Here is a 23,295-nt window from a genome sequence, read left to right on the forward strand (position 1 = left end):
TGAACAACAATGGTGTGCATGACAGGGTTGCAAGGAGAAAGCCACTGCTCTCCAAAAAGAACATTGCTGCTCATCTGCAGCTTGCTAAAGATCATGTGGACAAGCCCAAAGACTACTGGAAAAATGTTTTGTGGATGGATGAAACCAAATAGAACTTTTTGGTTTAAATGAGAAGCGTTATGGAAAACACTGCATTCCAGCATAAGAACCTTATCCCATCTGTGAAACATGGTGGTGGTAGTATCATGGTTTGGGCCTGTTTTGCTGCATCTGGGCCAGGACGGCTTGCCATCATTGATGGAACAACGAATTCTGAATTATACCAGTGAATTCTAAAGGAAAACGTCAGGACATCTGTCCATGAACTGAATCTCAAGAGAAGGTGGGTCATGCAACAAGACAACGACCCTAAGCACACAAGTCACTCTACCAAAGAATGGTTAAAGAAGAATAAAGTTAATGTTTTGGAATGGCCAAGTCAAAGTCCTGCCCTTAATCCAATGGAAATGTTGTGGAAGGGCCTGAAGAGAGCAGTTCATGTGAGGAAACCCACCAACATCCCAGAGTTGAAGCTGTTCTGTACGGAGGAACGGGCTAAAATTCCTCCAAGCCGGTGTGCAGGACTGATCAACAGTTACCAGAAATGTTTAGTTGCAGTTATTGCTGCACAAGGGGGTCACACCAGATACTGAAAGCAAAGGTTCACGTACTTTTGCCACTCACAGATTTGTAATATTGGATCATTTTCCTCAATAAATAAATGACCAAGTATAATACATTAATGTATTAAGTAAAGTACAATAATGTTTTAGGTCATATTTATGCAGAAATATAGAAAATTCTAAAGGGTTCACAAACCTTCAAGCACCACTGTAACATGTCCTGTACTGTATGTGTTGTTCAGCAGAGACGAGCTCTCAGCTCTACCTGCTCTCTCTGCAGTGCCTCGTTCTATAGAGTGTCCCTCATGGGACTGGAGGACCAAACCCGAGAGCCGGGACTTTGACGAGCTCAACCACATCCTGCGGGAGAGCAAGAAGCTGGGCAAAGCATTGGAGAACCTATCCCGAAGTCAGTGCCTCCAAACACTGTAATCTTCACATTTTGTTCATGTGTAGTGCAACAAGACACTTGAAGTAAATATTACTGAATAAATTCTGTCTTTCACAGGTATTGCCTTATCTGATGAGCTTGATCAGGTAATTCATTCATGTATCAAGTTTTCAACTGCTGGAAATTTTTGGACAAAAACATTACAACATTACCTCAAATATAGTCAGTCATCTGAGGCATTTTGGTGACTGAGATTTGTTTGTTTAGTTTTGGCCTGGAGCTATGATGCTAATAACAAGCTTAAAGTGCATATCCTGGACCAATTTCGTTTTTTTTTTTTTTTATATGAAAGTATGTCCCTTTACACACTCATCCAGAACGGTAATTTTGCACAAGGCCATCGGTCTACAGCAGAAAAAAATAAAATAACAAAACTTGTCTGGAAAAATCCCAAGGGAGTCTGGAGCCAGATTCGTGACGTTACCTGCGGAAGCGCCAGCAGGCTGCGCGAGCTTTGCACGGTTTCAGTGCACAGCCTGTGTAGACCAAGTTTAGCAGCTAGCGATTTTGCATTGAAATATGGAATTGTATTTATTTATATATTTCTTCGTTTAGAAGAGTACTGGCTACTGTAGGAGAAAGATTTCATAAGCTACACACATGGAATCGGCTAAGCAGGCTTGTATATACATTTAATGTGTTTGACAGGTCCCAAGATCTCAAGCCCTGACACGCACATCCTTTGATACATGTGATGTAAGTGCATTATCGCCCAGCGCTTTCGTGTTGTTTACTTCTGTGTGTGTCAATAAATAATATTATCCGTGTACCACACAAACACAGGAACACCTAATTTAGAGTATAGTCTCTCTTATTTCTTACCCTGGCAACAGTCGACTTGTGAATTGCCGATTTTCTTGGTCTTTTTCTCAGCTCTGCTTGGTCCTCGGCTTCGAGGGCCTCAGTGGATGCGGCACTTCGCCTTCTGTCAGGGGAGACGAACACGGCTGGCTCCTTTGGTGACGCTGACACAGATGGAGATGGTGTTGCTTTGGGCATTCTGACAGATGGAACTGTCTTTTTTCAGATCAAGTTGCCTCGCAAAGCCCATTTCCCACTGCAAATAGTTCTCAAAGTCGCTGGGCCTTGTGAAGTGAGCACCGCAAATAATGCTGTAGTCTGTAGCATGTAGCCAATGTTTCCGGGTGCCTCGCACGAAGCGCTCCCATTTCTCTCTCATTGTCCGGTCTTTTGGGAAACGATGAGTACTAATCCCATCAAGATTGGTGTTGCTACACCCTCCTACGATACATCTGTTAACCATTTTAATAATTACGCGATAACGTTGAAGAAATTTGCAGAAAACCACCAGGTCGTTCTCTCATAAACAAACCAGCACTGATGTAGGATTCAGAAGGAGGCGTCCCGCACGCGACGTCATGAAAATCAATGTTTGCCGGGAAATCCAAACGGCAAGTTTTTTCAGAGGCGGACCAATTCACCTCAAATGGCTTGATTTCAACTGAATTTTTCTGGTATTGCGCAAGGTAAAAAAAAATGCACAAAATGCAAAATGTGACAGATATTTGACCAAAGTTTAATATAAAATAGGAGAATTACATTGATCTTGTGCCCAAATTTACCCATGATATGCACTTTAAACTTATAGCTACTAGTTTAAAGGTGCTGACTGCAAAGTTGAATTCTGGGCAAAATATTCTATTTCTATTGCTGTTGGAGTTTCAAGATGTTTCGCTGCTGCACACACACTGTGTATCCTGTGTGTAAATGTTTTGCCGAGATAAAATATGTCCCACATTTTACAATTCCGGAGATTGCCAAAGCAAGTGAGCAACAATATCACGTGACCACCATGGGGTGTCTTTGACCTTCTTTTAATCAAAACAAGTCGGTGTGGGCAAACATGGCGGACTCGGCTCTCCTGCCAGCTAAAATCCAGAGGAAAAGAAAAGGAAAGCCTGCCTAGTGAGTGCAACTGCAAGATAGAGCAAGATTAGATGACGTGTCATTTTTCTGGACAGATAATTAAATCATTCTAGCTAGCGATTAGCTATCTTAGCCTTAGAATGCATGAGCTCGACTCCACGGTAGCGAGTATGGAGTTATACACCTAATGTTTTGATCTTCCAGAGAAAGAAACGATAACACAAAAGCAGTAACAGAGAAAAGATATAGTCATCTTTCGTTTCACGGATCTATTCGCGAATGTCAATCACAAATCACATCCCTGCAACTCAGAACTCTCGGAGGTCGATACAGAGACATAATGTTTTCTGCGCGACACCATCTTAGTGTGACGCAGTTCCATAATTATGCTAATTAGTTAAAGCTCCTTGCGTTCGCCTGTTTCCGTAGGGTCGTACTGTTTACCTCAAGAGGGAGGAAAACAGTCCCAAAACGGAGAAAAGCGACCCTCAGGACATCAAAATGATCACATCGCGTCCACATGATATTGTTCTTGTGAGACAGAGGAAAATGCCATGCACAATAAAAAAAAAAAAAGGTAAAAATTTCAGGTGACTTTGCAGTCAGCACCTTTAATTATTGTGGAAACTGCGTACTCACCTTAACAGACATTTTTTGACTTGGTGAATTAAATTTCATAAAATAACAATGCCCTTATTAAAAAATAATTCGGTTATGTTGTAAAATAATAATAATAATAATAATAATAATAAGAAGAAGAAGAAGATAAACACAACATACTGTATTTTTTGCTTCATTAACTGAAATATCTGTTATTGAAAAATGTAGTAACAGTAGCTCTGTTTCATCACAGAACCCCGTTGATGATTATTTTCCTATAACAGCACGCCCCAAGTGTTTTATTCCTCACTTAGGACACTATTTTTCACAGCATCTTCAATTCCACAGTGCATGTGAAGTGGTGCAGGTTTGAAATCTGCTGCGCCTTGCTGAATGTAACACAGACGTCTCTGTGTTAGAGCCATGGAGCCAACTGGGCTGTGTGCCCAAACGATCTAGACTGCAGTTTGGCTTCTAAAGCATTCAGCTTTTGATACAAAATGCTATTTATTTAATTTTGGCATCTGTTTAAAGGAAATCTTTCCCATAGCTAGCCTACTCCTGAAATATAAGTAGCAGTTATTAGTCATAACCAAAATCATGATGCTGATGCTGAAATTTCCACAGGCCGCATGTTCGACTGAGGATTTATTAAAATGAGTTTAGGAGCAGCCATAGAGACTAAAATGCGCCCTGGTAGTAATTTGATGTTCTAATGTTGGGCGGTTTTAAATTGTGCTGATTTAAATGATTCAAAGTGTTTGTCAGTGTGCTTTTTGCTTATTTCAAGTTCACAATCATCTCTGTAATTGTCTCTGTGTGCGTGTGTGTGTGGTGGCACCCTGTCAGGACCCACGGCTTTATAACTCGGTCTTGCGGCCCCGTATTGTGGGCGAGTGGCTGGGCAGAGACGAGGACGACGCTGACCCACTGGCTGCTGAGATGCTCCAGCCGCCTGTCCCCAGGGCAAAGAACGAGGGATGGAGCAGCCAAGACACCAGTCCTGCAGGGAGGTCAGGCTGAGTGTGTGTATGTGTGTGTGTGTGTGTGTGTGTGTGTGTGTGTGTGTGTGTGTGTGTAAAAATCTATGATCCATAACTAATTTCAAACTCTAATTGTCGATTATTTTGTATTTAATCTTTGAGTGTTTGAAAGTCCCCCAAAATTGAAAAGGGAGAAAATCTCATGAAAAAAAAAATCTATTCTGACTATCAATGATCATGCAAGAGCAAGAGTATCGCAGATATTTTGACAGCTGCAATCTGATTACAAACTAATCATGATTTTTTTTTTTTTTTACATTAAAGCTAGACTGCCTTTCAGATTTTTCAAATGTAGGTCAGAAGAAGAATTTTCCCCGACACCCAGTTATTTTTGTTTAGTGGACTGAAAGTTACTGAATTCGAATCACAGACTTCCAATTTTATTAGTTTTTTTTCTAAAATAGAACAATTAATGAATTTAGAGCCACATGGCCCTAAATTCTCCTCTATTCTTTCCTGCTTCACCATGATCCAATTCAAGATACTACGTCATACATGACGTGGTGGGCTTTCCCTGTTTGCGCAAGGCATTGTGGGATACAAATTTGAAACAGGAGAGAAAAATGGAGGACATGAGTGTGCAAATGAAATGTGAAAGACCGACTACAGTAACGGAAAGTGAGAAGAAAAGACGTTATGTTACGAAGGAAAGGAAACGCAAGACCAAACTAATAAATATCGGCGGTCAGCGAGCACCTCGGTGTGATCAGCTGTTCGTTTAGCGAAAGAATGATGTAACTGTCAGTGCACGATCCTAGGTAAACCTGCGTATACGCACACGGACTTCCTCTGTCTGCTTGACTGTGCGAAGCGAGCGATTTCATGTGCATTATTTGCTTGGGAATCCCCTCAAATTATATAACTTCCCAGCCACAGAATGTCTTGATATTTTGTGAGATATTACAGAAATAAATATACATCACAATGACCAAATTTCAGAGGGAACTACATTTCACCGATTTTATGAAATCGAAAGGCCGTCTCGCTTTAATGTTTTTATTATAATAAAAATAATGGTATTCCGGAAATTATAAAGTTTAGTATAATTACATTGAATTGTTTAAGTGATATACGCACACACATACCAATCACAGGTCATAACTTTACTAAATTTGGCTGAATTATAAAAGCCAGAAATGGTACTAAATGAAGAGTCTTTTGGGAGCCGAAAGAGCTGGTGTTCTGTAAAGTTATCCTACCTCTTGGATTTGTCCTACCAAGTCTACTGCGCATGCGCGAAATCCAGGAGGGTAGGAAAATTCAACAGACTCGTCTGCCGAGCCGTGCTGATTTACTCAACCAAATAAGCTATATTCAATAATTACAATGTAGGCATATTTGCAATCTAGGGCGTAATTTTGGGTAGGGACGCTAGGGACGTGTCCCTACCAATATTCAGCCGCTACTGTGTAATCACGATCAATAAAACCGATGTCCTAACCTGAGCAATGATTATATGGCACACAAAGGGTTAAATGTATGACACTGCTAATAATCCCCCCTCTAACGTAGATATCATTCTCTGATTAGCTACCTGTTTCTCGCTAACTTACATGGTTGGCTATCTCTGCCTTGGATCACTTTTGTGTCCCCACCAATGTCAAAATCAAAGTTACTCCCTTGTGCAATTCAGAAACGTATAAAATACAGTATTTATAAACAAACGAAACGATGCCCCGTCATAACTTTGACTGCACAGTGCCCACTGCGTGACAGAATTAGCAAGTTCTCATACAGACCGTTTTATTATTCAAAACAAGTCATTACAAATTATTTGACTCGGCCAAAGACTCGACCAATACGCACAAAACATAAAAATCGGCAAATGCGTTTTCTGTCAGCCAAGCTGATCGGTAGGACAAAACTCGGTCCAAATTCCAAGATATGACATCATGTGTTCTGCGCATGCGCAGTAGGCTTGGTAGGACAAATCCAAGAGGTAGGATAACTTTACAGAACACCGGCTCTTATTGCTGAGCTGAACCAAATGATCCGGCTCACTAAAAATAGTCAGATTTCCAGTCACTAGCTTTCTACATGATTGTTACTAGAAGACTAAAAAGAACATTAAAAAAAAAAAAAAATATATATATATATATATATATATATATTAGTGCTGTCAAAAATGTCGCGTTATTAACGCGTTAACTTGACTCAATTTTAATGGCGATAATTTTTTTATCGCGAGATTAACGCTCTGTGACATGATGTAGGTTTTTCATAAGCTTTTGAAACTGCCAGGAACTTGGAACAGAGACTTTGCTTAGAAAACCGATAGCAGCTAGACTGTAATGCCACGCCCCGCACAGCCAGAGTCCTCTGCCCTCCCCCCAAAGAACCAGCGCGGGCAGGGCGCGCTAGTAGAGATGGGATTTATGGCTCTTTGATGGGATCCGCATCTTTGTGATCCGTTCTTTGAAAAGAGCCGTTCAAAAGACTGGCTCATTTGGCTCTTTTTAAATATTTATTCAGTTTTAAGAAGACAGCGTCTAAAGAAGCCAGATCCCTCTGAACTGTAAACTCAATGCTATCCCAGAAATCCTTCCTGTAATATGCAAATTTGGCCACCTCTGATTGGACAGCGCGACGCATCAACAGGCAGAAAGTGTAAAAGTACAAAATGTGTTAAGTGAGCTGAAACAGTAAAGATCAGATTCAATGCAATATTTATCAACGAACAACTTAAAGTTAATATAATAGTGTACTTTATATTATAATCAAGCATGTCAAGCCTACCGTCACTGTGTAACCTGTCTCTCTGAGTTGTAGACTAACTCAAACAGTAAATCACTTCACTCATGGTTCTGTTGCTAGCCCCGGTGTTCAACTAAGGTTTCACTTTGCAGTGTGTTCAGAATTGCGGTGCCAGGTCTTAATTATTTTGACCTTTAAAAGTAGTAAACAGGCACCCTTGTCAGACATAGTGGCTCCCAACTCGTTAGTTGTCAGGGCATGTTACAACATGCCAACTTCAGACACCCTGGCGCCACTGTCCATCACACGCCAACTTCAGACACCCTGGCGCCACTGTCCATCACACTGTGCTGCGTGGACTATATAAGATGCGCACAAACATCGAAGAAAACACAGCACACATCAGACGGGGACTCCATGCAACACCTGCTTCTCATCAGTGAATATTTGGATCCGTTTCTCTCTTTCTTTCTCGGTTTCATTTCTTTCTTGCTTTCTGTCTTTCTATCGCGGACGTGTCAGGATCCAACGTCCATCATTTGTGCCGTGTGAGCATTCCGTGCGTCCTTGAATTAAAACCACGGTTTACACGGTTTCTCGTGAGTGGACATCCATTAATTCCTGTTCTAACCGGACAGCCTGTGTAGCTTGCTGTATACCCGATCCAGTGTCCCCCTTATACAGTCCTTTACCCTGTCCATCACCGGACACCCATTTTTATATGGTCCTTCGAGCCGGATACAGCGTTCTACACAGTCAGGATGTCCACTCATGATGGCAGTGCCCGTCCTCGCCGTGAGCACCACCACCCCAGGCACCTGGATGACTACGTGGTGACCCAGGCTCAGCGACGGCTGCCACAGGACGGCGCACACACCCAGGATGATTCTTCCCACGTGGGAGACAGCAGGCCCCGGGAGCCATCACACACTCCCCCTGCTGGGCAGACTCCCCTCGACACGTCAGCAGCTATCCTCCTCGCCCTTCAGCAGATACGGGAGGACAATCAGCAACTGCAGCGGGATAATCGGCAGATGCAGGAGGACAATCGGCAGCTGCAGCGGGATGTGCAGTACCTGTTGCAACAACACTATGCATCACCTCCACGCACTCCAGCGAGGGCCATCCAGGTTCCAGCCGTCACGCCTGGAACCCCCCCAGCAGTCTCATCATCACCACTGCAGCATGACAGAACATACAGCCCTGCTGACTCAACCAGTGGACATCGCCGCGCCCCGGTGGCAGAGCAGTCGTCACCTCTACCTCGGCCACACATCGCAGGAGCTGAGGCAGCGACGTCCACACCGCCACACGGAGGAGCTCCCCATCTGCCAACACTACTGACGGCAGAGCTGACAGAGCACCTGAGGAGCATGAATCTGCCACAGGGTCACTCAGTCACGTCATCCTCACCCTTTCCTGCCACCCCACAGTACTCAGCGCCATTCAGCCCACGGCGCCCTTCGTCCGCTCAGAGACAGCGGACGTCATCACCGGTGTCGGCCGGTCAGAGGGCAGTGGCACCAGATCATCACAGGCTGTCACCTGTCCCACAGCGACTGACATCTCTTCCCCCTCAGGAGCTGACCTACCGCGGGCCCAAGATGAGAATCCCAGCGTTCACCGAGGACGACCCACGGCAGTTCAACAGGATGCAGCTGGCGCTCGACAACGTCCTACCACCCGACGCGACAGAGCGCTTCAAATATCAGATCCTGCTGGACCACCTGAAGCTAGAGGATGCTGTCCTGGTAGCGGATGCTTACTGCCACAGCAGCCATCCCTACAGTGATACGATGGCAGCCCTCACGAAGCTCTTTGGGCAGCCCCGCAAACTGGCACTCAGGCAGATCAACCAGGTCCTGGCTGAGCCCCCTGTCAGGAGCGGTGACCAGAGAGGCTTCAGGAACTTCGCCCTGAAGGTGCAGTCCTTGGTGGGGATGCTGGATAAGATGGGGACCCAGGAACAGCTTGAGCTACGGTGCGGTTCGCATGTGTCTCGGTTGCTGCCCAAGCTGCCTCACGAGCTGCGTACTGCCTTCAGGCGGTACATCGACCCAGACCGTGTGCCTGTCCCCACACTCTTGGACTTCGCCGCATGGTTACAGCACGAGGTTGGTGTGCAGCTGGACGAGACCAACGACCCGCCAAAGGCAACAGCGAGCCAAGCAGAGTGGCAGCGGAGCACCAGAGGCAAGCAGCCGGCAGCCACACGCTCCACCACGGTCCTGCTGGTAGACCCCCCAGCCAAGTCAGCTCAGCAGCCATCAAAGTCAGCTCCACGTACACCCGCCAAGGTGGAGCCTCCAAAGAAGTACTGCCCCTTCTGCAACAGCACGGAGCACTACTTCAACCAGTGCACTGCGTTCAAGAGTATGTCACTGGAACCAAGGCTCCAGTGGATCAAGACCGGGAAGAAGTGCTGGAGGTGTGGACGCGACCATCAAGCAGCTCAGTGCTACCTCAAGGCACGGTGCCCGAAGTGCAATCGCCTGCACCTCGAGGTACTGCATGAGGTGAATGCACAAAGCAGGCCGGAGACTGCGACACTGTCTTCACCCAGCCAGCCATCCACCTACTACCTCGACCCAGCACGGAGAGGTAGTTGTGTGCTGCTGAAGATGGTGAAGGTCCTCCTTCATCACGGGGGCAAGAAGATGGAGACCTACGCCATCCTCGATGACGGGTCAGAGCGCACCATGCTCCTCCCCCAAGCAGCGCAGCAGCTTGGCCTCAAAGGACAGAGTGAGAACCTGGCCCTCCGCACCATCCGTCATGACATCAGAACGGTGCCGGGGAGGTCAGTGTCCTTCTCTGTGTCATCCCTCAGTCAACCGCAGCAGCGGTACAAGATACAGCGGGCTTTCACATCACCCGAACTGGGACTGTCCCCTCATTCACACCCAGGTGAGGCCCTCCAAAGGACCTACCGCCACCTCAGAGGGCTGCCTCTTCACTCCGTTACTCAGGCCCGTCCGCTGCTCCTCATTGGGTCTGACTACCCAGACCTTCTCATCCCCATCGAGCCTGTGCACATAGGCCCACTAGGTGGACCCATTGCCCTGAAGACACGCCTTGGGTGGACACTTCAAGGCCCCGCCAAGGCTGTCAAGCGTCGGTCTTCCACCCCAGCGTGCCTGTTCATCAGTGCACCGTCACCATCAGTGGAGCTGCTGCAGGATGCCACCGAGCTGCAGAAGTCCCAGTTCTGCGGCCACATCACCGTGACCTCTGACCCTGCGTTGCCTGATGCAGGGAACTTCAGTCAATATCCAGAGCTGCTGGAGGCCACAGTCAGAGCGCGTCACGGGGCGGCCACACCCGCCATCACAGCTGAGGACTACAGGCAAGCGGAGATGGCACTCCTCAGGAAGGCACAGAGTGACTCCTTCCCCGAAGACCTCACCCTGCTCTCAGCGGGGAAGCCAGTCTCCACTGACAGCAGGATCCTCACATTGTCCCCGGAGTACGACGCTGAGACACAGCTGATCCGGGTCGGAGGTCGTCTGCGCAGGTGTGACACGGTTGAGGAGGAGACTCTACACCCCATCCTGCTTGACCCTCAGCACCCCATCACACAGCTCATCATCCGAGACTTCGACAGCCACCTGGCGCACCCAGGACCAGAGCGAGTGTTTGCTGAGCTGCGCCGGCGGTACTGGATCGTGCGTGGGAGAGCGGCTGTCAAGAAACATCAGCACAGCTGTCCAGAGTGTCAGAAGTGGCGAGGCACACCAGTGATCCCCAGAATGGCTGACTTGCCACCATCAAGTCTGCGCTTGCACAAGCCAGCCTTCTATTCCACTGGAATGGATTGTTTCGGGCCGTACCTCATCAAGATCGGCCGACGCACTGAGAAACGATGGGGCATCGTTTTCAAGTGCCTGACAATCCATGCAGTGCATCTAGACCTCCTCACCAGCATGGACACTGATGCTTTCTTGATGGCCCTGCAGCGCTTTATCGCACGCCGAGGGAAGCCACATGAGCTGCTCTCCGACCAAGGCACCAATTTCAGAGGGGGTCAGTCTGAACTGCAGGAGACGTTCAAAGCCCTCAGCCCAGAGCTACAGTCCCACTTAGCCAGTCAACAGATTGACTTCAAGTTCAATCCTCCACATGCTCCGCACTTCGGTGGTTCCTGGGAACGGGAGATCCGTTCCATCAAAGCTGCCCTACACACTACACTCGATGCACAGACAGTCACTGAGGAGGTGTTGAGGACAGTGCTGATCGAGGTGGAAGGCATCATCAACTCCAAGCCCTTGGGTTACACCTCGTCAGACATCGCAGATCCAGATCCCATCACTCCAAACATGCTGCTGATGGGGCGGCACGACCCCTCCATACCACAAGTGGTCTACACCGACTCCGACATCCTGAGCAGGCGCAGGTGGAGACAGTGCCAGGCCCTTGTGGACCAATTCTGGGCTAAGTTCATCAGGAACTACCTGCCCTCTCTTCAAACCCGCTCCAAGTGGCAACGAGACCGGGAGGACCTCATCGTTGACAGCATCGTGATGATTGTCGACCCTCAGCTCCCACGTGCCCTGTGGCCTGTGGGCAAGGTCACTGCTGTCACCCCTGGAACAGATGGCAGGGTACGTACTGCACAGGTGCAGGTCAAGGACCGGACCTACACATGCCCAGTCTCACGCCTGGTGAGACTCCCTTCACTCCCTCAGGACACCTCTGCCTGACATCATGGACACAACTTTGTTCCACAAAGTTGGGGGCGGCTGTTCAGAATTGCGGTGCCAGGTCTTAATTATTTTGACCTTTAAAAGTAGTAAACAGGCACCCTTGTCAGACATAGTGGCTCCCAACTCGTTAGTTGTCAGGGCATGTTACAACATGCCAACTTCAGACACCCTGGCGCCACTGTCCATCACACGCCAACTTCAGACACCCTGGCGCCACTGTCCATCACACTGTGCTGCGTGGACTATATAAGATGCGCACAAACATCGAAGAAAACACAGCACACATCAGACGGGGACTCCATGCAACACCTGCTTCTCATCAGTGAATATTTGGATCCGTTTCTCTCTTTCTTTCTCGGTTTCATTTCTTTCTTGCTTTCTGTCTTTCTATCGCGGACGTGTCAGGATCCAACGTCCATCATTTGTGCCGTGTGAGCATTCCGTGCGTCCTTGAATTAAAACCACGGTTTACACGGTTTCTCGTGAGTGGACATCCATTAATTCCTGTTCTAACCGGACAGCCTGTGTAGCTTGCTGTATACCCGATCCAGTGTCCCCCTTATACAGTCCTTTACCCTGTCCATCACCGGACACCCATTTTTATACAGTGGCTGTATCAAGACGTGTTATGCTTTGCAATGCAAAACAAGCCCATTCACGTTTTTATGCTGATAAGAGAATTACAATGGTTTTTCATGTGACAAAAATGTGCGATTAAATTGCGATTAATCGCGAGTTAACTATGACAGTCGTGACATTAATCGCGATTAAATATTTTAATCGCTTGACAGCACTAATATATATATATCTGTCTCGCTTTTGAGAAATTGTTACATTTTTAGCCTCACCGATGGGTTTTTCCACAAACATGATAATTCACTCACTCCAAATGAAATCGAACACATGACTAAGACATGCGTCTGTTGTTTTATTCTTTATTTTTGCACCAGAGCATCGCTAAACCCTTAACGTAGTCAACAAGTAAGGGAAGCTTATAGCTACCACTTTATCTTCATGCTTAATCCATCTACACCCAACCCAAGCTATGTTTCTTTTTACTCAGTTGCACCGTTTAAACATCTCATCATAAAATCAGAATAAGCATATTTATACACTTTTAATGTTCAAACTTTGGGCCACGCCTCCTCCCTGAGTCTGATAATGGAGTGACATTAAAATATTCAGCTTCAAGAAGAAGCCTTTATTTGTCACAAGCACAGTGAAATTCCTCCTCTGCATTTAATCCATCTGAAGCAGTGAACACACAGATAAGTGAGCAATGAGCGCACACACATACCCAGAGCAGTGGGCAGCTGTACTACAGTGCCCAGGGAGCAGTTGGGGGATCGGTGCCTTGCCATGTTAACCTAACCGCATGTCTTTGGACTGTGGGGGAAACCGGAGCACCTGGAGGAAACCCACGCAGACACGGGGAGAACATGCAAACTCCACACAGAAAGGCCCCCGTTGGCCACTGGGCTCGAACCTGGAACCTTCTTGCTGTGAGACGACAGTGCTAACCACTACACCACCGGCTGTGCACCCTGTGAAGCCTTTTTTTCGGCTGTGCACCCTGTGAAGCCTTTTTTTCTTCAATCACCTGCACTGAAAATTACAGGTCTCATCTCATCTCATTATCTGTAGCCGCTTTATCCTGTTCTACAGGGTCGCAGGCAAGCTGGAGCCTATCCCAGCTGACTACGGGCGAAAGGCGGGGTACACCCTGGACAAGTTGCCAGGTCATCACAGGGCTGACACATAGACACAGACAACCATTCACACCCATATTCACACCTACGGTCAATTTAGAGTCACCAGTTAACCTAACCTGCATGTCTTTGGACTGTGGGGGAAACCGGAGCACCCGGAGGAAACCCACGCGGACACGGGGAGAACATGCAAACTCCGCACAGAAAGGCCCTCGCTGGCCACGGGGCTCGAACCCGGACCTTCTTGCTGTGAGACGACAGCGCTAACCACTACAGGGTGGATATTGTGTTCCATTCATTTTTTTGGAGGAATTTGAGTTCCAGTCTGCTGACTGTTTTCAGTCAGTACGAACATATTCATCATTTTTATTTCCAAAAATAGTTTTTGGTCATACACTCAGACATTTTGAGTCGACTCTACATAGCTTTTGTACCATGGGACTTCAGGAAATGCAACCTCAACTGCGGCCTTATAAATCCCAACCCCTTCGCATCTGTGGCTTTAAGAACACCATAGCGAACCTTGTAGCCTCCTCCAAATGTTGTCTTGGTGATTTTAATTAGGGGTGTTTGTTTGGAAGGGCAGGGGCCGTCCTCTGAGAACACGACTAATTAGAGTGGATCAGATATTAAATCATAAATCATGTGCCGGGCCGGGCAAACAGACGCGCTCTCGTTTGGTTCGTGTTTGCGCTCATTATCATGGGGTTTGGCGGTCAATACCGCAGGCGTCTGAAATACCCAAGGCACCGTAGTAACTCACTTCATTAAACAGAAAGGAGGCAACCGTGTGCTGTAATCCAATGCTGCAGTGCTTTAAATATCAGATTATCAGGATGCAGGTGCTGCCAATTGGAGTGATGTTTAGATGCTCTGCAGTAGCTTAGACTGAAGAGTGAACCGTAATTTAGTCATACTTTACTATTGAGTGAGGTTTATTATTTTGAAATTCATCAAAGAAATCAAATTAATGTCTTTTGGCACTGTTCATTTCTCTTTTTCCATTCAGGCTACTCATGTCAATCTCAGTGAAGGAGATGTGACCTGTGTGTCAGTGTCAGTGAAGGAGGTGTGGCCTGTGTGTCAGTCTCAGTGAAGGAGGTGTGGCCTGTGTGTCAGTCTCAGTGAAGGAGGTGTGGCCTGTGTGTCAGTCTCAGTGAATGAGGTGTGACCTGTGTATCAGTGTCAGTGAAGGAGGTGTGACCTGTGTGTCAGTGTCAGTGAAGGAAGTGTGACCTGTTTGTCAGTCTGAGTGAAGGAGGTGTGACCTGTGTGTCAGTCTCAGTGAAGGAGGTGTGGCCTGTGTGTCAGTCTCAGTGAAGGAGGCGTGGCCTGTGTGTCAGTCTCAGTGAAGGAGGCGTGGCCTGTGTGTCAGTCTCAGTGAAGGAGGTGTGACCTGTGTGTCAGTGTCAGTGAAGGAGGTGTGACCTGTGTGTCAGTGTCAGTGAAGGAGGTGTGACCTGTGTGTCAGTGTCAGTGAAGGAAGTGTGACCTGTTTGTCAGTCTGAGTGAAGGAGGTGTGGCCTGTGTGTCAGTCTCAGTGAAGGAGGTGTGGCCTGTGTGTCAGTCTCAGTGAAGGAGGTGTGGCCTGTGTGTCAGTCTCAGTGAAGGAGGTGTGACCTGTGTGTCAGTGTCAGTGAAGGAGGTGTGACCTGTGTGTCAGTGTCAGTGAAGGAAGTGTGACCTGTTTGTCAGTCTGAGTGAAGGAGGTGTGACCTGTGTGTCAGTCTCAGTGAAGGAGGTGTGGCCTGTGTGTCAGTCTCAGTGAAGGAGGCGTGGCCTGTGTGTCAGTCTCAGTGAAGGAGGCGTGGCCTGTGTGTCAGTCTCAGTGAAGGAGGTGTGACCTGTGTGTCAGTGTCAGTGAAGGAGGTGTGACCTGTGTGTCAGTGTCAGTGAAGGAGGTGTGACCTGTGTGTCAGTCTCAGTGAAGGAGGTGTGACCTGTGTGTCAGTCTGAGTGAAGGAGGTGTGGCCTGTGTGTCAGTCTCAGTGAAGGAAGTGTGACCTGTGTATCAGTGTCAGTGAAGGAGGTGTGACCTGTGTGTCAGTCTCAGTGAAGGAAGTGTGACCTGTGTATCAGTGTCAGTGAAGGAGGTGTGACCTGTGTGTCAGTGTCAGTGAAGGAGGTGTGACCTGTGTGTCAGTCTCAGTGAAGGAGGTGTGACCTGTTTGTCAGTCTGAGTGAAGGAGGTGTGGCCTGTGTGTCAGTCTCAGTGAAGGAGGCGTGACCTGTGTGTCAGTCTGAGTGAAGGAGGTGTGACCTGTGTGTCAGTGTCAGTGAAGGAGGTGTGATCTGTCTGTCAGTCTCAGTGAAGGAGGTGTGACCTGTGTGTCAGTGTCAGTGAAGGAGGTGTGACCTGTGTGTCAGTGTCAGTGAAGGAGGTGTGATCTGTGTGTCAGTCTCAGTGAAGGAGGTGTGACCTGTGTGTCAGTGTCAGTGAAGGAGGTGTGACCTGTGTGTCAGTCTCAGTGAAGGAGGTATGACCTGTGTGTAAGTCTGAGTGAAGGTGTGACCTGTGTGTCAGTGTCAGTGAAGGAGGTGTGACCTGTGTGTCAGTCTCAGTGAAGGAGGCGTGACCTGTTTGTCAGTCTGAGTGAAGGTGTGACCTGTGTGTCAGTGTCAGTGAAGGAGGTGTGACCTGTGTGTCAGTCTCAGTGAAGGAGGTGTGACCTGTGTCTCAGTCTCAGTGAAGGAGGCGTGACCTGTTTGTCAGTCTCAGTGAACGAGGTGTGACCTGTGTGTCAGTGTCAGTGAAGGAGGTGTGACCTGTGTGTCAGTCTCAGTGAAGGAGGTGTGACCTGTGTGTCAGTGTCAGTGAAGGAGGTGTGATCTGTGTATCAGTGTCAGTGAAGGAGGTGTGATCTGTGTGTCAGTCTCAGTGAAGGAGGTGTGACCTGTGTGTCAGTGTCAGTGAAGAAGGTGTGACCTGTGTGTCAGTCTCAGTGAAGGAGGTGTGGCCTGTGTGTCAGTCTCAGTGAAGGAGGCGTGGCCTGTGTGTCAGTCTCAGTGAAGGAGGCGTGGCCTGTGTGTCAGTCTCAGTGAAGGAGGTGTGACCTGTGTGTCAGTGTCAGTGAAGGAGGTGTGACCTGTGTGTCAGTCTGAGTGAAGGAGGTGTGGCCTGTGTGTCAGTCTCAGTGAAGGAAGTGTGACCTGTGTATCAGTGTCAGTGAAGGAGGTGTGACCTGTGTGTCAGTGTCAGTGAAGGAAGTGTGACCTGTTTGTCAGTCTGAGTGAAGGAGGTGTGGCCTGTGTGTCAGTGTCAGTGAAGGAGGTGTGACCTGTGTGTCAGTGTCAGTGAAGGAAGTGTGACCTGTTTGTCAGTCTGAGTGAAGGAGGTGTGGCCTGTGTGTCAGTCTCAGTGAAGGAGGTGTGGCCTGTGTGTCAGTCTCAGTGAAGGAGGTGTGGCCTGTGTGTCAGTCTCAGTGAAGGAGGTGTGACCTGTGTGTCAGTGTCAGTGAAGGAGGTGTGACCTGTGTGTCAGTGTCAGTGAAGGAAGTGTGACCTGTTTGTCAGTCTGAGTGAAGGAGGTGTGACCTGTGTGTCAGTCTCAGTGAAGGAGGTGTGGCCTGTGTGTCAGTCTCAGTGAAGGAGGCGTGGCCTGTGTGTCAGTCTCAGTGAAGGAGGCGTGGCCTGTGTGTCAGTCTCAGTGAAGGAGGTGTGACCTGTGTGTCAGTGTCAGTGAAGGAGGTGTGACCTGTGTGTCAGTGTCAGTGAAGGAGGTGTGACCTGTGTGTCAGTCTCAGTGAAGGAGGTGTGACCTGTGTGTCAGTCTGAGTGAAGGAGGTGTGGCCTGTGTGTCAGTCTCAGTGAAGGAAGTGTGACCTGTGTATCAGTGTCAGTGAAGGAGGTGTGACCTGTGTGTCAGTCTCAGTGAAGGAAGTGTGACCTGTGTATCAGTGTCAGTGAAGGAGGTGTGACCTGTGTGTCAGTGTCAGTGAAGGAGGTGTGACCTGTGTGTCAGTCTCAGTGAAGGAGGTGTGACCTGTTTGTCAGTCTGAGTGAAGGAGGTGTGGCCTGTGTGTCAGTCTCAGTGAAGGAGGCGTGACCTGTGTGTCAGTCTGAGTGAAGGAGGTGTGACCTGTGTGTCAGTGTCAGTGAAGGAGGTGTGATCTGTCTGTCAGTCTCAGTGAAGGAGGTGTGACCTGTGTGTCAGTGTCAGTGAAGGAGGTGTGACCTGTGTGTCAGTGTCAGTGAAGGAGGTGTGACCTGTGTGTCAGTGTCAGTGAAGGAGGTGTGATCTGTGTGTCAGTCTCAGTGAAGGAGGTGTGACCTGTGTGTCAGTGTCAGTGAAGGAGGTGTGACCTGTGTGTCAGTCTCAGTGAAGGAGGTATGACCTGTGTGTAAGTCTGAGTGAAGGTGTGACCTGTGTGTCAGTGTCAGTGAAGGAGGTGTGACCTGTGTGTCAGTCTCAGTGAAGGAGGCGTGACCTGTTTGTCAGTCTGAGTGAAGGTGTGACCTGTGTGTCAGTGTCAGTGAAGGAGGTGTGACCTGTGTGTCAGTCTCAGTGAAGGAGGTGTGACCTGTGTCTCAGTCTCAGTGAAGGAGGCGTGACCTGTTTGTCAGTCTCAGTGAACGAGGTGTGACCTGTGTGTCAGTGTCAGTGAAGGAGGTGTGACCTGTGTGTCAGTGTCAGTGAAGGAGGTGTGATCTGTGTATCAGTGTCAGTGAAGGAGGTGTGATCTGTGTGTCAGTCTCAGTGAAGGAGGTGTGACCTGTGTGTCAGTGTCAGTGAAGAAGGTGTGACCTGTGTGTCAGTCTCAGTGAAGGAGGTGTGACCTGTGTGTCAGTCTGAGTGAAGGTGTGACCTGTGTGTCAGTCTCAGTGAAGGAGGTGTGGCCTGTGTGTCAGTCTCAGTGAAGGAGGCGTGGCCTGTGTGTCAGTCTCAGTGAAGGAGGCGTGGCCTGTGTGTCAGTCTCAGTGAAGGAGGTGTGACCTGTGTGTCAGTCTCAGTGAAGCAGGTGTGACCTGTTTGTCAGTCTGAGTGAAGGAGGTGTGGCCTGTGTGTCAGTCTCAGTGAAGGAGGTGTGACCTGTGTATCAGTGTCAGTGAAGGAGGTGTGACCTGTGTGTCAGTGTCAGTGAAGGAGGTGTGACCTGTGTGTCAGTCTCAGTGAAGGAGGTATGACCTGTGTGTAAGTCTGAGTGAAGGTGTGACCTGTGTGTCAGTGTCAGTGAAGGAGGTGTGACCTGTGTGTCAGTGTCAGTGAAGGAGGTGTGACCTGTGTGTCAGTCTCAGTGAAGGAGGCGTGACCTGTTTGTCAGTCTGAGTGAAGGTGTGACCTGTGTGTCAGTGTCAGTGAAGGAGGTGTGACCTGTGTGTCAGTCTCAGTGAAGGAGGTGTGACCTGTGTCTCAGTGTCAGTGAAGGAGACGTGACCTGTTTGTCAGTCTCAGTGAACGAGGTGTGACCTGTGTGTCAGTGTCAGTGAAGGAGGTGTGACCTGTGTGTCAGTCTCAGTGAAGGAGGTGTGACCTGTGTGTCAGTGTCAGTGAAGGAGGTGTGATCTGTGTATCAGTGTCAGTGAAGGAGGTGTGATCTGTGTGTCAGTCTCAGTGAAGGAGGTGTGACCTGTGTGTCAGTGTCAGTGAAGAAGGTGTGACCTGTGTGTCAGTCTCAGTGAAGGAGGTGTGACCTGTGTGTCAGTCTGAGTGAAGGTGTGACCTGTGTGTCAGTGTCAGTGAAGGAGGTGTGACCTGTGTGTCAGTCTCAGTGAAGGAGGTGTGGCCTGTGTGTCAGTCTCAGTGAAGGAGGCGTGGCCTGTGTGTCAGTCTCAGTGAAGGAGGTGTGATCTGTGTGTCAGTCTCAGTGAAGGAGGTGTGACCTGTGTGTCAGTCTCAGTGAAGCAGGTGTGACCTGTTTGTCAGTCTGAGTGAAGGAGGTGTGGCCTGTGTGTCAGTCTCAGTGAAGGAGGTGTGACCTGTGTGTCAGTCTGAGTGAAGGTGTGACCTGTGTGTCAGTGTCAGTGAAGGAGGTGTGATCTGTGTGTCAGTGTCAGTGAAGAAGGTGTGACCTGTGTGTCAGTCTCAGTGAAGGAGGTGTGACCTGTGTGTCAGTCTGAGTGAAGGTGTGACCTGTGTGTCAGTGTCAGTGAAGGAGGTGTGACCTGTGTGTCAGTCTGAGTGAAGGTGTGATCTGTGTGTCAGTCTCAGTGAAGGAGGTGTGACCTGTGTGTCAGTGTCAGTGAAGAAGGTGTGACCTGTGTGTCAGTCTCAGTGAAGGAGGTGTGACCTGTGTGTCAGTCTGAGTGAAGGTGTGACCTGTGTGTCAGTGTCAGTGAAGGAGGTGTGACCTGTGTGTCAGTCTCAGTGAAGGAGGTGTGGCCTGTGTGTCAGTCTCAGTGAAGGAGGCGTGGCCTGTGTGTCAGTCTCAGTGAAGGAGGCGTGGCCTGTGTGTCAGTCTCAGTGAAGGAGGTGTGACCTGTGTGTCAGTCTCAGTGAAGCAGGTGTGACCTGTTTGTCAGTCTGAGTGAAGGAGGTGTGGCCTGTGTGTCAGTCTCAGTGAAGGAAGTGTGACCTGTGTGTCAGTCTCAGTGAAGGAGGTGTGACCTGTGTGTCAGTGTCAGTGAAGGAGGTGTGACCTGTGTGTCAGTGTCAGTGAAGGAGGTGTGACCTGTGTGTCAGTGTCAGTGAAGGAGGTGTGACCTGTGTGTCAGTGTCAGTGAAGGAAGTGTGACCTGTTTGTCAGTCTGAGTGAAGGAGGTGTGACCTGTGTGTCAGTCTCAGTGAAGGAGGTGTGGCCTGTGTGTCAGTCTCAGTGAAGGAGGTGTGACCTGTGTGTCAGTCTCAGTGATGGAGGCGTGGCCTGTGTGTCAGTGTCAGTGAAGGATGTGTGACCTGTGTATCAGTCTTTGTGAAGGAGGTGTGACCTGTGTATCAGTGTCAGTGAAGGACGTGTGACCTGTGTGTCAGTCTCAGTGAAGGAGGTGTGACCTGTGTGTCAGTCTGAGTGAAGGAGGTGTGGCCTGTGTGTCAGTCTCAGTGAAGGAAGTGTGACCTGTGTGTCAGTCTCAGTGAAGGAGGTGTGACCTGTGTGTCAGTCTCAGTGAAGGAGGTGTGACCTGTGTGTCAGTCTCAGTGAAGGAGGTGTGACCTGTGTGTCAGTCTCAGTGAAGGAGGTGTGACCTGTGTGTCAGTCTCAGTGAAGGAGGTGTGACCTGTGTGTCAGTCTGAGTGAAGGAGGTGTGGCCTGTGTGTCAGTCTCAGTGAAGGAAGTGTGACCTGTGTATCAGTGTCAGTGAAGGAGGTGTGACCTGTGTGTCAGTGTCAGTGAAGGAGGTGTGACCTGTGTGTCAGTGTCAGTGAAGGAAGTGTGACCTGTTTGTCAGTCTGAGTGAAGGAGGTGTGGCCTGTGTGTCAGTCTCAGTGAAGGAGGTGTGGCCTGTGTGTCAGTCTGAGTGAAGGAGGTGTGACCTGTGTGTCAGTGTCAGTGAAGGAAGTGTGACCTGTTTGTCAGTCTGAGTGAAGGAGGTGTGACCTGTGTGTCAGTCTCAGTGAAGGAGGTGTGGCCTGTGTGTCAGTCTCAGTGAAGGAGGCGTGGCTTGTGTGTCAGTCTCAGTGAAGGAGGTGTGACCTGTGTGTCAGTGTCAGTGAAGGAAGTGTGACCTGTTTGTCAGTCTGAGTGAAGGAGGTGTGACCTGTGTGTCAGTCTCAGTGAAGGAGGTGTGGCCTGTGTGTCAGTCTCAGTGAAGGAGGCGTGGCCTGTGTGTCAGTCTCAGTGAAGGAGGCGTGGCCTGTGTGTCAGTCTCAGTGAAGGAGGTGTGACCTGTGTGTCAGTGTCAGTGAAGGAGGTGTGACCTGTGTGTCAGTGTCAGTGAAGGAGGTGTGACCTGTGTGTCAGTCTCAGTGAAGGAGGTGTGACCTGTGTGTCAGTCTGAGTGAAGGAGGTGTGGCCTGTGTGTCAGTCTCAGTGAAGGAAGTGTGACCTGTGTATCAGTGTCAGTGAAGGAGGTGTGACCTGTGTGTCAGTCTCAGTGAAGGAAGTGTGACCTGTGTATCAGTGTCAGTGAAGGAGGTGTGACCTGTGTGTCAGTGTCAGTGAAGGAGGTGTGACCTGTGTGTCAGTCTCAGTGAAGGAGGTGTGACCTGTTTGTCAGTCTGAGTGAAGGAGGTGTGGCCTGTGTGTCAGTCTCAGTGAAGGAGGCGTGACCTGTGTGTCAGTCTGAGTGAAGGAGGTGTGACCTGTGTGTCAGTGTCAGTGAAGGAGGTGTGATCTGTCTGTCAGTCTCAGTGAAGGAGGTGTGACCTGTGTGTCAGTGTCAGTGAAGGAGGTGTGACCTGTGTGTCAGTGTCAGTGAAGGAGGTGTGATCTGTGTGTCAGTCTCAGTGAAGGAGGTGTGACCTGTGTGTCAGTGTCAGTGAAGGAGGTGTGACCTGTGTGTCAGTCTCAGTGAAGGAGGTATGACCTGTGTGTAAGTCTGAGTGAAGGTGTGACCTGTGTGTCAGTGTCAGTGAAGGAGGTGTGACCTGTGTGTCAGTCTCAGTGAAGGAGGCGTGACCTGTTTGTCAGTCTGAGTGAAGGTGTGACCTGTGTGTCAGTGTCAGTGAAGGAGGTGTGACCTGTGTGTCAGTCTCAGTGAAGGAGGTGTGACCTGTGTCTCAGTCTCAGTGAAGGAGGCGTGACCTGTTTGTCAGTCTCAGTGAACGAGGTGTGACCTGTGTGTCAGTGTCAGTGAAGGAGGTGTGACCTGTGTGTCAGTCTCAGTGAAGGAGGTGTGACCTGTGTGTCAGTGTCAGTGAAGGAGGTGTGATCTGTGTATCAGTGTCAGTGAAGGAGGTGTGATCTGTGTGTCAGTCTCAGTGAAGGAGGTGTGACCTGTGTGTCAGTGTCAGTGAAGAAGGTGTGACCTGTGTGTCAGTCTCAGTGAAGGAGGTGTGGCCTGTGTGTCAGTCTCAGTGAAGGAGGCGTGGCCTGTGTGTCAGTCTCAGTGAAGGAGGCGTGGCCTGTGTGTCAGTCTCAGTGAAGGAGGTGTGACCTGTGTGTCAGTGTCAGTGAAGGAGGTGTGACCTGTGTGTCAGTCTGAGTGAAGGAGGTGTGGCCTGTGTGTCAGTCTCAGTGAAGGAAGTGTGACCTGTGTATCAGTGTCAGTGAAGGAGGTGTGACCTGTGTGTCAGTGTCAGTGAAGGAAGTGTGACCTGTTTGTCAGTCTGAGTGAAGGAGGTGTGGCCTGTGTGTCAGTGTCAGTGAAGGAGGTGTGACCTGTGTGTCAGTGTCAGTGAAGGAAGTGTGACCTGTTTGTCAGTCTGAGTGAAGGAGGTGTGGCCTGTGTGTCAGTCTCAGTGAAGGAGGTGTGGCCTGTGTGTCAGTCTCAGTGAAGGAGGTGTGGCCTGTGTGTCAGTCTCAGTGAAGGAGGTGTGACCTGTGTGTCAGTGTCAGTGAAGGAGGTGTGACCTGTGTGTCAGTGTCAGTGAAGGAAGTGTGACCTGTTTGTCAGTCTGAGTGAAGGAGGTGTGACCTGTGTGTCAGTCTCAGTGAAGGAGGTGTGGCCTGTGTGTCAGTCTCAGTGAAGGAGGCGTGGCCTGTGTGTCAGTCTCAGTGAAGGAGGCGTGGC

General features: G+C 49.1%; 1 protein-coding gene across 1 annotated transcript in view; it reads left to right on the forward strand.

The window, feature by feature from the left end:
- Window positions 1–23,295, forward strand: part of c19h8orf34 (chromosome 19 C8orf34 homolog) — a 233,269-nt gene that overhangs the window by 52,413 nt on the left and 157,561 nt on the right. The window contains exons 4-6 of the mRNA XM_060900851.1: window positions 943–1,071; window positions 1,171–1,199; window positions 4,450–4,613. Coding sequence (XP_060756834.1) covers window positions 943–1,071; window positions 1,171–1,199; window positions 4,450–4,613 — 322 coding nt within the window. The remainder of the gene's footprint in view (window positions 1–942; window positions 1,072–1,170; window positions 1,200–4,449; window positions 4,614–23,295) is intronic.

This window comes from Neoarius graeffei, chromosome 19, assembly GCF_027579695.1.
Source record: "Neoarius graeffei isolate fNeoGra1 chromosome 19, fNeoGra1.pri, whole genome shotgun sequence".
In the NCBI taxonomy this organism is placed as follows: domain Eukaryota; kingdom Metazoa; phylum Chordata; class Actinopteri; order Siluriformes; family Ariidae; genus Neoarius; species Neoarius graeffei.